The 12,430-nt window shown below is 44.6% G+C and overlaps 1 protein-coding gene across 1 annotated transcript in view; it reads right to left on the bottom strand.

Moving 5' to 3' along the window:
- Positions 1-12,430, bottom strand: part of LOC133973810 (glutamate receptor ionotropic, kainate 2-like) — a 56,915-nt gene that overhangs the window by 34,275 nt on the left and 10,210 nt on the right. Inside the window, exons 2-4 of the mRNA XM_062411867.1 lie at positions 5,162-5,329; positions 4,211-4,468; positions 1,508-1,689 (exon numbers count right to left, since the gene is read on the bottom strand). Of these exons, the coding sequence (XP_062267851.1) occupies positions 1,508-1,689; positions 4,211-4,468; positions 5,162-5,329 (608 nt within the window). The remainder of the gene's footprint in view (positions 1-1,507; positions 1,690-4,210; positions 4,469-5,161; positions 5,330-12,430) is intronic.

The raw sequence follows: 12,430 nt of genomic DNA, 5'->3' as shown, positions 1-12,430 counted from the left end.
AACTTTTATTTCACCGTCACTTCTGACGTCTCTTCTCTATAAATAGACTCTTGCATTTTGATTCGGTGCTGATTGACTAATGATTTACTGATTGAGCATCACACCGAGGCACATACAGGTGATTAAAGACTCAACCATTCTCCCCCCCCCCATGTTCTACCCCTGAAAGAGAAATTCACACAAACACATTTAAAGCGTTAAATGTTTTTTTAAATAGTTACTTTTCACACAGAACGTGTTGTTTGTACTGATATGGTTTTGTTTAGTTCACACCTCTGTCTGGAAGTGATAGGAGGAAAAAAACAACGTATAAAAAAACAACACAAATTGTTTTTCTGTGAAAGAAAAGAAAATACAGTGTGTGTGTGTGTGTTCACGATGAAAAATAGAAACACAACTCGAAGATATCGGAGGAATGCGCTGAACCGTGCTGTTGACATAAAGTATTTGTGTTGTCCTCTGAAGTCTCCACCATCAATAAATAATCCTTCTGGTTGCTTCCTGTCGACATACAGCTGAACGGAGACGCCGCAATATGCTCGTGAGAAGACTTCAATTCAATAAGAACCCCCCCCGCAGTTCTCATAAATAAAGTGCCTGTGTTAAATTAAATTCAACATGCCTGTGAGCAGAATTAGACTTTCTAATTAAAAAAATCCTTTACTGTGCAATGGAGTGCGTCTCTTATGATGGGTCAGTCGCAGAGATCTCATATAAACCGTGGAGAGATTAAAAAGAACGCAGAGAGTAGAGAGTAGGTTTCTGAATCACTCGCATCGTTGCTTAAAGAGAGAGGAGAAGTAATAAAGGTAAAACACACATGAGCTTATTGTTTGAGGACATGTGCATAATGAATGGACTACGAGTCGATGTGCCAGGTCTGCGTCGCTTTCAGGGGAAATTATGTAAATGTTGGCGCTGCAGTTAATTCACTTTGAATTAAATTTACGATTTTGCTGTGATAAAATGACTTGTCTCGTGCCGAATGCAGCAAAACTCCTCTATCAACTCTAGGTATAGAACTGTTTACCATAGACCGTATATGAAGATGTTTCATTCCACTACCCAGAGGTGAAGCTAAAATATCCCGGATAAGAACGCCGCCATTTTGCCTATCGGGGGTCGGAGGGAGCAGGGTCCCTTCATTTTGGTTTGGTCCATGTCCCATCTGGTAACATGGAGGAGGAGGAGTTTATGACCTATACTGTTAGCAATGGAGATGCGTTGGCGCCATCATGAAGTCCATCTTCATAAACAGTCTATACATATTGAGCTTGAAGGTGAATATAAATTAAAAGCGTTGCAGCTAATGAAAAGTAATTATTAGTTATTGCTCAATGATTGAAAACGACTCAGACTTGAAGGTTACGTTTTGGATTTGTGTGTTTTGTCTCCACTAACAATATAAAACCTGTAGGGACAGTACTGACGACGCCTTAGGTCTCACACGTTTGGTTAAGTTGGTGAATCTACATTTCTACTGTAGCTCATTAAGGTGGGCTCGCACCTGCTTCAGGATCCAGGCAGCCATCTCATGGCCACAATCAAAGATGACGTGGAACTCCTTGGCTTTCTTCATCTCCTTCAGGAGGGGCTTGGCGTCCTTGGTCTCGGTGGGCAGCTGTCGGATCTTCAAACGGATGTTGTATCGTGACGGCGCCTTGATCAGCTCCTGCAGTCGAATGAGACCTGCAGACAAAGACGATACCCAAAGCGTGAAAAGGGGACTTTGAAAGAAAAGATGCAGCAACGGACCGTGTTTGATCCGCCGCCATTTTGTTCTGTCTCCGATGCTGAGGAGGCCAAAAAAGAGAAACAACTGGTGTCAGTTTTTCTCAGCAGAGAACGGCTCATATGCATGCCATCCTAATCTGCAGCCTATTGATCCTCCCACTCGTGCCTGGCAAGCAAACAGCCTGCCACAGACCTATCAAGAGAATTTAACAGCAAGCCAGCACGTTGCACTCGTTTATACCAAAAGCACGGAATAGAAAGAATGTCGATTTGCAACCCCCCGCTCCCCCCCACCCCGACAGAAACTTCCAATCCCACCGAAAGGCTCCCGAATGTTGATTTGCTCTCGTGGTCCGCAGTGCGATGCGATACAGTAGCAATGAGTAGGTTCAATTTGATCGTGATGGAAAGCCGCGGCCGATCCGGTCTCGCCTGTCTCTCTCACACACTTCAGATGTGCTCTGATGAGGGCGGCTCTGTTTGCCCAGCTCGTTCTTGCCCCTGGGGAGCGTGACGCCGCCACCGCCACCGCCGCATACCGAGCGACAATCTTCACCTTTCATTTCTCGACCACACGCTCAGGTAGAAAGCTCTCCGGGAGATGCTGTGATGAGATTACAATGACTTTCTCCCTCAGTAGAGAACTTCAGAGTTCAGGGATGAAAGAGGCTGGATTGATGGGAGAGATGATTACTTGTCATGGGTATAAAAATGGCTGGAGCAGCGAGGAGAGTTCGAGAGGGAGAACTGGAGAGAGATAGGATTTCTTTTTTCTTTCTTTCTTTCTTCCCATGCAACCACTTTAAGATAGCTCGGCCTATTTTTTATTTTGAAATGAAGTGCTGTGTGAGCAGTTTAATGGTGTTAATGTGAGTGGGGCTGGGTCTCCCCGAGGCCTATGGAAAGATTGGTGTGAAATAGGAACATGCAGGTCTTATTGTGAAAAGCACCATTGTAGGAGGAATACTGAACCTCCTGGAGCTTTCCACAGGTAATCCCAATAGATCCCCACTCTAGGTCATGTCTGCTTCTTCCTGTTTTAGTTCGTGCCGACACTTTCGGAGGTGTTAAGCAAGGGGAGAAAAAAAAAATCTGTCAAGGGAGCTCAACGTTTGGGTAACACTGTCAGCGTAGATGTTTGTGGTCTCTGGCTAATGCCTTCAGACTTTCCCCCTGGATCTTCTAACGGCTGTGTGTGAATATTTTATCCCCTCCGATAGTTTTTCCTGCCAGCCGTCAGATAGGCTCCAATCAGCAGCGTGGGGCCCTGGAGCATGAAGCTGTGTGATTACAGCCTGGGACTGGGTGGAAGCGGCGGGGGGGGATGCGGTGCGGCTATGCAGCTGTCACACTTTCCAGAGCGTCAGGTGTGTTGCAGCCGAAACTGCTCCCGAAGAGGAGGCCCGGGCTGCTCCGGTCTGACCGAGAGAGAGAGAGGAGGCCTGGGGCAGCTCGCCGGAGAACGAGGGTGATAACATGCTGAGCTGCGAGGCACGAGGCGAAGAGAGGTCAAGGAGATGAGCCGGGGTAATGTGGCAAGTGGGACGAGTCATTGGGATATCATCCAAGGTTAATGCTAGCATGCTGCAGGACTGGCTGTTTACCGAGATGTATGCAACAGCTGCAAAACTAGACGTACCGGTGACCGACGGTAAAGCTAATATCACTGAGACGCCATTAGATGGTAAAAGCTGCAGGAACGGGTTTTAAATATCTATTTAGTGGCAGAATTTAGAACGTCAACCCGCTAGACAATGCTCATTTTCACAGAGAAGAGAGCGAATTCATTATGCAACCTGTCGAGAATCCAGACCTCTCGACTCTGTCTAATTTACTTACATTAACTTGTCAGGCACATCGTGCCAAATCGCTCGTAAATTGCGAATACGCATTTGAATATTGTTATCTTCTCCACGGCGCTCACACACTCTACCTCGTAAAGATATCACGGCACTCTGGCTAAAATACGACTGGTCTTTTTAGAATGCACATTATGAGGCACTCCACAAAGTCACGGGATAGACAAAATGGCTCGCAGACACATTTGATAGCCACCCTCAGAGATCAAGTGTCTCCGTGTTATTAATGGCTGTTGTCAGCTCCCACAGACTACAATTCTGCATTGCATTAATCTGAAGAGACACTGGGTCATTCTGGGTAATGTGGTTCTCTTTTTTTTTCTTTCTTTGCTGCTGCTCACTCTCCTGGAAGACTGACGTGGGCAGCACCTGGAGGACCGAGGCAGAACAGTAAGCTATTGATTTCTGAATTCACTTGACAGGTTACAAAGCACTCGCTGAACTCTGAGCAGCAGTGATACTTTCTTTTTTTGGGGGGAGTTCACCTGGTGCCCTCCTGCTGCTCTGGACAGTTCTGGGGGGTGCAGGGCTTTACACACTGTGCATTCATCATCACACACAAAAAGAAACCACACACAGGACGTGAAGAGGAAGACGGACACCATCTGTACCTGTACCTGTGCTGTCATCATAGACAACAGTGACCGTCCTCCACTTGAAGAAGTGCACCAGGTCCAGGATGGCCCTGCTGAGGGACGAGAAGTCGGGGTACAGGCTGACGTAGTACGAGTCCCTGTTGTCCGACACCTGGTGCTTCCACCGGGTCTGGATGTGGGGCACGCCCAGAGCGTTGCAGATGGATTGGACTGCATTGGCCGACGAGCTGTGCGAGGGGCCAAAAATGGCCGCCACCCCGAGGGAGAGCTGGTCACATGCTGGTCGGGAAGAAGTAGGAGAGTCAGGATTTTTGTTTCTGTTATATTTAACACCTTTAAACACTTACTGTTCAGTGTCAGTCCTCGTCAAGACAAAGAAACAAACAAACCAGAACAGACCACAGACCGACTGATGTGGCGTTTTGGGGATTGATGCCAATACCGATATTATGGAGTTAAAAAATGTCTGATACTGATATATCAGCCGATTTAAATATTTATCTACATATAATGATCAAACTCATACAAATTAAAAATTAAAAACAAATGTAATTGAGGCCTGATATTTCACAAGTTAAGCATTAACTATTTTATAACTAACTATAAATAAAAAGAAAACATAATTTCTATTTTCAAGCTCATATCAACTGATTCTTATTGCCCAACTCATACAAACCAACAGATACTGTGAAGAAATTAGATTTATTAATATTAATGAATGTGAAAATATGAATCACATCAGCAGAAGCTCACAGAGATAAACTAGTACATAAAAAAATCCTTAATAAAAAAACCTTGTTCATGAAAAGTTGATTTCTTCACTTCTAAAACCCTGTCATGTTATAAAGTTATATGAGAAACTAAATAACAGTTTAACTTATCAAGATAACTCCACTGATCAATAATCCATTGTGCTTAACTGCAAACCAAACAAGGGGCTGCTAGATGTGCCTGTGATTCCTCCGGCCTCACCTTTCCTCGAGGCCTCGAAGCTGTCGAAGATGTTGATTCTCTGGATGTCATAGGTCAGCGTGGTGTTAGGGAGCAAGGTGCGGTTCCTGTTGATTGTGTTCAAGGCAAATTTGAAGGCGAGTTCCTCTGCTCCGGAGGGGCCGCTCTCGATGGATTCAAATATTCCTCCTGTGGGCCGAGAGGAAAAAACAAACAATATGAGCTCAAGAACTCAAGAACTCAAGAACTCACAACGGCCAATTCCTTCTCCTGTGATTGCAATAGATTTGTTAACACGAGCGACAATCAAGTAAATGATGGACCTGATCGAGGCCATTACAGCCTGAGCAGTGCTATCGTCTTTCTGTTCTTAGCAACACTCCGGGTATATGTGCTCTTGTATTATTGATGAAATCGAGTTCAGCCTGGTTCAGAGCTCAGTCACGTGCTGACATGAGACGGATCTCGGGGTGTTGAGATCCGGGGCTGATTTGCATTCCGTGGCAGTCGTCAGTGTAATTACGGGCAATTAGTTGCGTAGGGAGGTGAGTTCAGGGGTGGGCGCCCTTCTTTAACTCCCTCACTCAGCCTTGACAGAAAGGTTCACTCTCCAATTTTGCCCAATTGATTCTAATGATTCTCAGATGAGAGGAGGGCAAAGAAAAACAAGAGCGCGGGGATTAAGGAGATTAGGGCGAAAAGACACAAAGAGGAGAAGGAGAAAGGAAAGAGGGTTAAGATAAGAAGGACAGGGAAGGTCAATCAAGTCAGAAAAGAAAGGATACTGTTTAATAAAATCATTAAAAGTTAAAACTATTTTGAGCACACTCTATATCCCTGTTGCTTTGGTTGTCGGAGTACCACGCTGTGACTGCCTCAGGAATCTTGTTACCTTTTGGATTTATGAGAATCACACCTTTCGCGATTACACTCTTTAAGTGTAAACAGCCTCAACACGTTAAAAACAAACAACAAACCCTGTTTCACTGCCGCGCGAGCCAGACGATATAATTAACGCCCACAAAGTACGACGCCATCGACTTGAAGCGGCTCCTTTCAGACCTGTCCTCGTTATTCTTAGGAGAAAGCGTTTAAAGCTCCAGATGGCCCGTCAGCGTGCTTCAGAATCCTAAACAAAGGAAGACGGCTATCCAACTGACCCACTGCCAACGTGTGTCTCCATTTCAAGATTGTGTCGCGACTAATGGATTTATTTAAATCACAATGAATGCACGTCAGTAACTTCAAACAAAGTACCTGCTTGTGTTATCAAGCGTATGTATTTTTGTTCCCGGTATTTTACAAGCCTTTATATGGATGAGACTTTGAGAACGAAGTTATATTTTAAAGGTGGATTATCTGAAGATCTGACTGCAGCCCGCATTAAAATGAAGAATGTGGAGCATCTAGCCGAGTTTATACCTTAGTGCGAGTTTAAAAACTAAATTATGAATCTTCTGTCTTAGGACGTAAGAAGAACACAGACCTGGAGGAAATTGCCTCTTTACTGGAGGAGGAAGTGTTTTGCAACGGTCAACTCGGAGGTTATCGTTGGTTATGTCTGCCTGATATTAAAAGAGGTTACAGGTCCGGCGAGCACGGGTTCTACCTTCCGACTTATTTCCGTTTTTCTCTCCTTTTCGCGGAATATAACTACTTTATTCTCAAAACCAGTTTTTCTTCAATATGGCCCTGTCACTTTGTCGTAGCCAGTCACTTGGAATATATCTTATTCCTAGAGAAGTTCCTCTCCCAGTTCCCGATACCAATTCCGAGAAACAGACTTTGTATATCCGTTGATACAGAGTAAAGTCCCAATACCAGTGCATTCAGAAAAAACATAAAATTACTTATATAAGGTATATTTTACAGTTGCATAGTACTAACGCTGTATGGAAGTGATGACTGCTTTCATTGTTGTATGGCTTATTGCTACTGTTGTAACTGGCAACACTCCTAAACGTCAACATTTTCCAAAGTGAACTATTGCTTAATACTCACATACGGTACATAGATTTGTTTACTTCCCAATATCTGACCTGACCTTTTTTCGGCGGTACATGATGCTGATATCAGTATCATAAAATTTCTACAAATTACGGGAGAGAAAGGATTCAGTGATGACAAAGTTTTATTACTCTACAATCATTGGACTGAAGTGAAGCTGCCATGTTGTGGGTCAAAAGTAAGAAGATGAAATGACTCCAGAGACATTTCTATGTCAAACAGCTCAAACAGCTGTAGAATAAAGAAGCAACTTTCAACTTTCCAAGTAAACACGGTAATAAAAAAACAGCTCTAACAGCTCCTGCACCTTTGAGGACGGACTAAATCCTGAGAAAGCTTTTCAGAAATCAAACTTAAAAGAGAGAGGATGAGGGGAGGAAAAGGGAAGAAAAGATGAAAGTGAGGGGTTTGTGAGAGCCGCTCTGAGAAACCCTCTCGGAGACAAGAGGCAGAGTTCAGGAGTCCAACCGCGGTTCCCACCCTCTCCGAGGACGGAGAGTCGGCTGGAAAATCCAAAGTAAGACAAAAATAAAAGTTTAGAGCCTGTTTATTGATTCAATTACAGAAAGCGATGGAAGAGTGAGAAGGAGAGAGGAAGAGACAGAGAGGGAGTGGAGGAAGAGAGAGAAAGAGAGAGAGAGAGAGAGAGAGAGAGCTTTGCAGTGAGAGGGACTGTGGCTATAAATAGCAGGAGAGAATGATAGAAAGGGAGAGCAGGAGGGCAGAGAAGATGTCATTTACTTAGGGAGGTGAGCTTTCTCACTGTCACCGTGCTACAGTCAAACTGGATGTTGTCTTTACTGTCTTCATTTTATGGTTCTTTCTTTTTTTATTGTCTTTTCTTACACACAAACACAAACACACACACACACATACATACAGTTTGTGCAACCAAACCAAAACCCTAACCCCGGACATTCACCAGGACCAAGTCATGGCTAACCCTTAATCTTAGCCAGGAACAATTCAAGCCTAGACCGAACCAGGACCTAATCACAATTCACATTTTACTCCTGACATTAACCCTAACCAGTTCATGCCTTATTTAAACCTTAACCATTGACCATAACCTACTCATGCCTAACCCTAACCATCGCCAGTTCTTGCATAACTATAAACATAATCCAGGACCTCAGACGTTGAACCTCATCAGGACCGGGCTTTGGTCCCCATGAGGTCCACGAGTCCTGACAAGGTCGATGTTTATTCTGGAAGAGGTCCTACAAACAAGTACACACCAATACGAGCTACAGACGAGGCATTCAAGTGCATGTTTTGTGTTTCACCAAAGCACAGAGTGAGCCACACTAATGAAGTTTTCATGTGTCCCCCCCCCCCCCCCCGCGCTATGCACCAGCAGTGCGATGTGAACACGTTGCTATTCATGGTCATTTCATTACACTGAGATGCCACATTAATCTCCTAAGGAATGAATACCTAAGAATCCCCATTAAAGATGATAGGAATCACGTCAGTCCGGCCTGATAAATCATCATTGTGCCGAAGCCCTGAGGGAGCAGACAGGTCTGCAGCGGCCTGCTCAGCGAGTCTGAGAAGAGAGAGCAGGGAGCGGGAGGATATCAAGTTATGTTCATCGGATTTCTTTGGCACGATGTATGGCTCGGGTACGCTAGTTTCAAAGAAATAGTTTTTTTGGAGATCACAGAGGAGGCAGCAACATCACATTGAGTGTCTCCAGGGGGATTTCAAACATTGGATTACCTTGGAATATGACGGCACATGGAAAATCAAACAAGAAATGTAAGATTGGATGTTACATGAGCGTATGGTTGACTTTTTTTTAGAGAACACATCTTCAATATTGTTTCTATTGAATGCTGAGTCTGATATTTCTTCCCCAAACTGGACTTTCAGCGTCTTGGAAAAAAGACATGATAATAGATTGTAATGTATATTTAGCTTAAGGTCGAGCCCCCCCCCCCCCCGTGTCTAGTCTCATCCGTCCTCCCTCTCGCCCGCTCGCTGCTGCCGTCTCTCCGACTGCAGGTGTGTGAGTTACAGCTGAGATAATCAGCGTGTGTGTGAATTATGGAGCTGCCGTCGATGGGACTGGTGTGAATTATGGTGCAAATGAAAGCTCTAAGTGAGTTATGAGCTGGATAATCACCCTGACTAGAAAACAGACAGAGTGTCTCTCGGTGTGTGTGTGTGTGTGTGTGTGTGTGTGTGTGTGTGTGTGTGTGTTAGAGAGAGAGAGAGAGAGAGGGCATAAAGTTGAAATGAAAGTGTTGTGTGAGGGAGGGTGTCTCCTCTATGTACATTTTATTCTCTTCTAATGTTTGCTCACACTTTATCATTGTGGATTGATCATAAAACTGGTTTCTGACAGAAATGGAGTTAATTTGAAATTAGTCCCCGTAAACAGGAACCACTCGCCCCTGAAGGTCGTACACACATCATACAGTACCGTGTATAAGTACCAAGTATATTTTCAGTACCTACATATTCTAGACATTAGTGACATCAGTTTACTGTAAATAACAGCAGGGAGGATTATCTTTGAATGAAACTACACTTAGCTCTCATTACTCTCTCTCTCGCTCGGCTGCAAAGGAAGACGAGAGGCCCACATGTTGCCATGGCGACTGATGCATCTATTATATGACACGGGCAGTTTTGGAATCGGAGCAGCTGATTGGTGGAGGAAGGGCGTTGAGATAGACAGCGTGGACGGCCTGTCTCTGTGACTAATGACCAGTAGCATAGCTGCAGGACGGCGGTGGGCTATTGGGGGGGGCTGCCATGGTAACCAGCTAGCAAACTTGTCCCCCCCCCCCGGCCTGCTTCTGCCTCCCCCCCGTCTTGCGGCAGTGAGGACCACCGCTCGGAGCCAACAGGCAGCCGGCAGAAGTGATGGAGAAGGCTCCGTAAATATCTCAGATATTCCCAGTGGGTGCGCTCCTGTGACATGTTTGTCAGTGAGTGGGACATGATGCATGAAGGCCTGTGGAGAGTCGCCGCTGCTGGTCATTAATCTGAAGCTCCCCTTGTGGTGGACTGACCTTCCTGCGCTGCACGAGGGCCAATTCTCTCTCTCTCCCTGTAGATCCCCGGAAATCTGACCAGGGCACGGGATACAACAACTGAGCCCTGCGCTCACCGGGGCTGTGGTATCACACAAACAAGCCATCGCTGGTGACGGCTGAATGAGAGTCACCGGACAGCTGTTTGTACAGATACAGGGTAGAACTTCATCTGTTCTTCATCCTTTACAAGTGAGGTCCTTTTCTATCCACTTCCTCAGGTCTTGGCTCAGAGATGATATATTCGTGGTTGAATCCAACCCATGACTTTATCTTAAGATTATAGAGAATGGTAAAAGAAATTTATTAGAAATCTTGCACTGGTAAAGTCAGGTGAATGCTGGTGTTATAAAGCATGAAAGATCAAGACATCAAAAGATCCATAACTTGGAAACATGCTTGATAACTCAACTTCATATGAGCAAAAAAAAAGGTCAATGAATCTTGTGACTCTGCAATAAATCAATAATTCAATCAAGCGCCCTGTTCAGAGTTATAGAAACTGAACCCAGAGAAGAAAGCAGCTCAAGTGAACCAGAGCTGAACTGCTGTTGTTTGACTTGTTCTACGTGTTACTGGTATTCTCTCCAGAATAGAATCACTCCCGTCACCCTAAAGCCTCTTGACACTGGTCTGGACTGTCACCTGCCACCGCTGGACGCTAAGCCCCGGGCTGACTCACACACTCCACCACGGACACGTGTGGAACACACAGAATCACGCACTCCGGCAGATTGAGCCTAAACAAACCTGTCAGGTAAGAAAACAACTGAGTCCGAGGGACAATGTGACTGATGGGAGAATCTAAAGCCCACGCCGGCGGCATTCAAAGACACCTCTGTTCAGCGGCACTCAGGGTAATAATTAGCTTTACCGTGGCCAAAAGATCAATCTCATCCATCTCTTATAATGAGCGACCACACACACACACACACAAACACACAAGCCCTCATCCCTGACCCGGCTCCAAGTAGGAAACCAGTGATCCTATAACATGTTTTCATTCTGTGCACTGGCAACAGATGTGCTAATTTGCCAGACTCTCTCGATTCATAATAATGTGCCAGCTCCCTCCTCAAAATATGTGCTAATTTGCGAGGGCTCACTGTGGATGTGCTAAACTACCGGCTGACATTTTGTGTGCTAATTTGTCAAGCAGGGACCCCTTTCGGTTCTAATTGTGCCAAACTGTGAGCACACTTCCACAGGCCTGGAGTCGCTGGAGTCTCACACGGCTCCAGCCCCTCCACTGCTCTCGAGTCGTGACTGTGACAGGAAAGAAATACCAACCACTGTGAAAATAAGACGTACAAAGCGCTAAGTGCTCGCCGTGCTGCACAAATAGAAAGACACACTCATACGCGCACACACACACACATATATGCGCACATTGCACAGAAATATGTGCCGGCTCTTGAGAATAGACAGGCTTGATTGTTATGATGGTTATGTGGTGTCATTAAATGCACATGCACTCACACTATGGTCTGTTCCTTTAGCTTATACTCTCACAAACATGAAGCCATAAATATGTTTTTATTTGATGATGTGTTATATAAAAATGCACCGTCTTACTGAAGCGTTTGTGGAAACATACATGTTGGTGAACGATCAATGCTCAGATGCAGTGACACACAGTGTGAAGATGGACTCAGTCTTTCATTCCCTGAAATCGATCCATCAATATTTTGCAAAAAAAAGCCCATTATGCTATTTAAGTCTGCTACCTTTGATCATTAGGTCAGATAACACGGTGGATATTATTTTCAGTTGACTGATTAATTGTTTGTTATCCACAAAAACATCCCAAGATAGATTTGTCTTTTTAAAACCCAGAGTGATGTCTTAAAATAGTGTGTTGTGTTTTGTCAGACAGGAAATAAATAAAAAAAATGAATCAATCTCATATTTTCTGTGGTAGGAAATTGTCATTGTTATTCCTGGAGGTGAAAGATGAAACCTCAGGAATTCTAATCAGTTTTTAATCACAGTACACATAGCTAAGAAGCAAATCTTCTCATCCAATACGTTCAAACTTATTATCCACGCTACACAATAACTCACATAATACATCATGTTCCTGCCAACTACTCTCCAGCTAAGCAGCACCAGCACTGAAGAAGCTCTTTGCGTGAGGAAACGATTAAAGTGTAGATTTTTACTGATGTGCACAAATCAGCAGAAGCACACAGAGCAGGAGAAACGAGCCATTATAGTGTCTGTAATGTAACATGCAGGG

This window comes from Platichthys flesus, chromosome 18 (assembly GCF_949316205.1).
Source record: "Platichthys flesus chromosome 18, fPlaFle2.1, whole genome shotgun sequence".
NCBI lineage: Eukaryota > Metazoa > Chordata > Actinopteri > Pleuronectiformes > Pleuronectidae > Platichthys > Platichthys flesus.
Note: the sequence above shows the minus strand (reverse complement) of the source record. Positions and strands in the feature narration are given on the sequence as shown.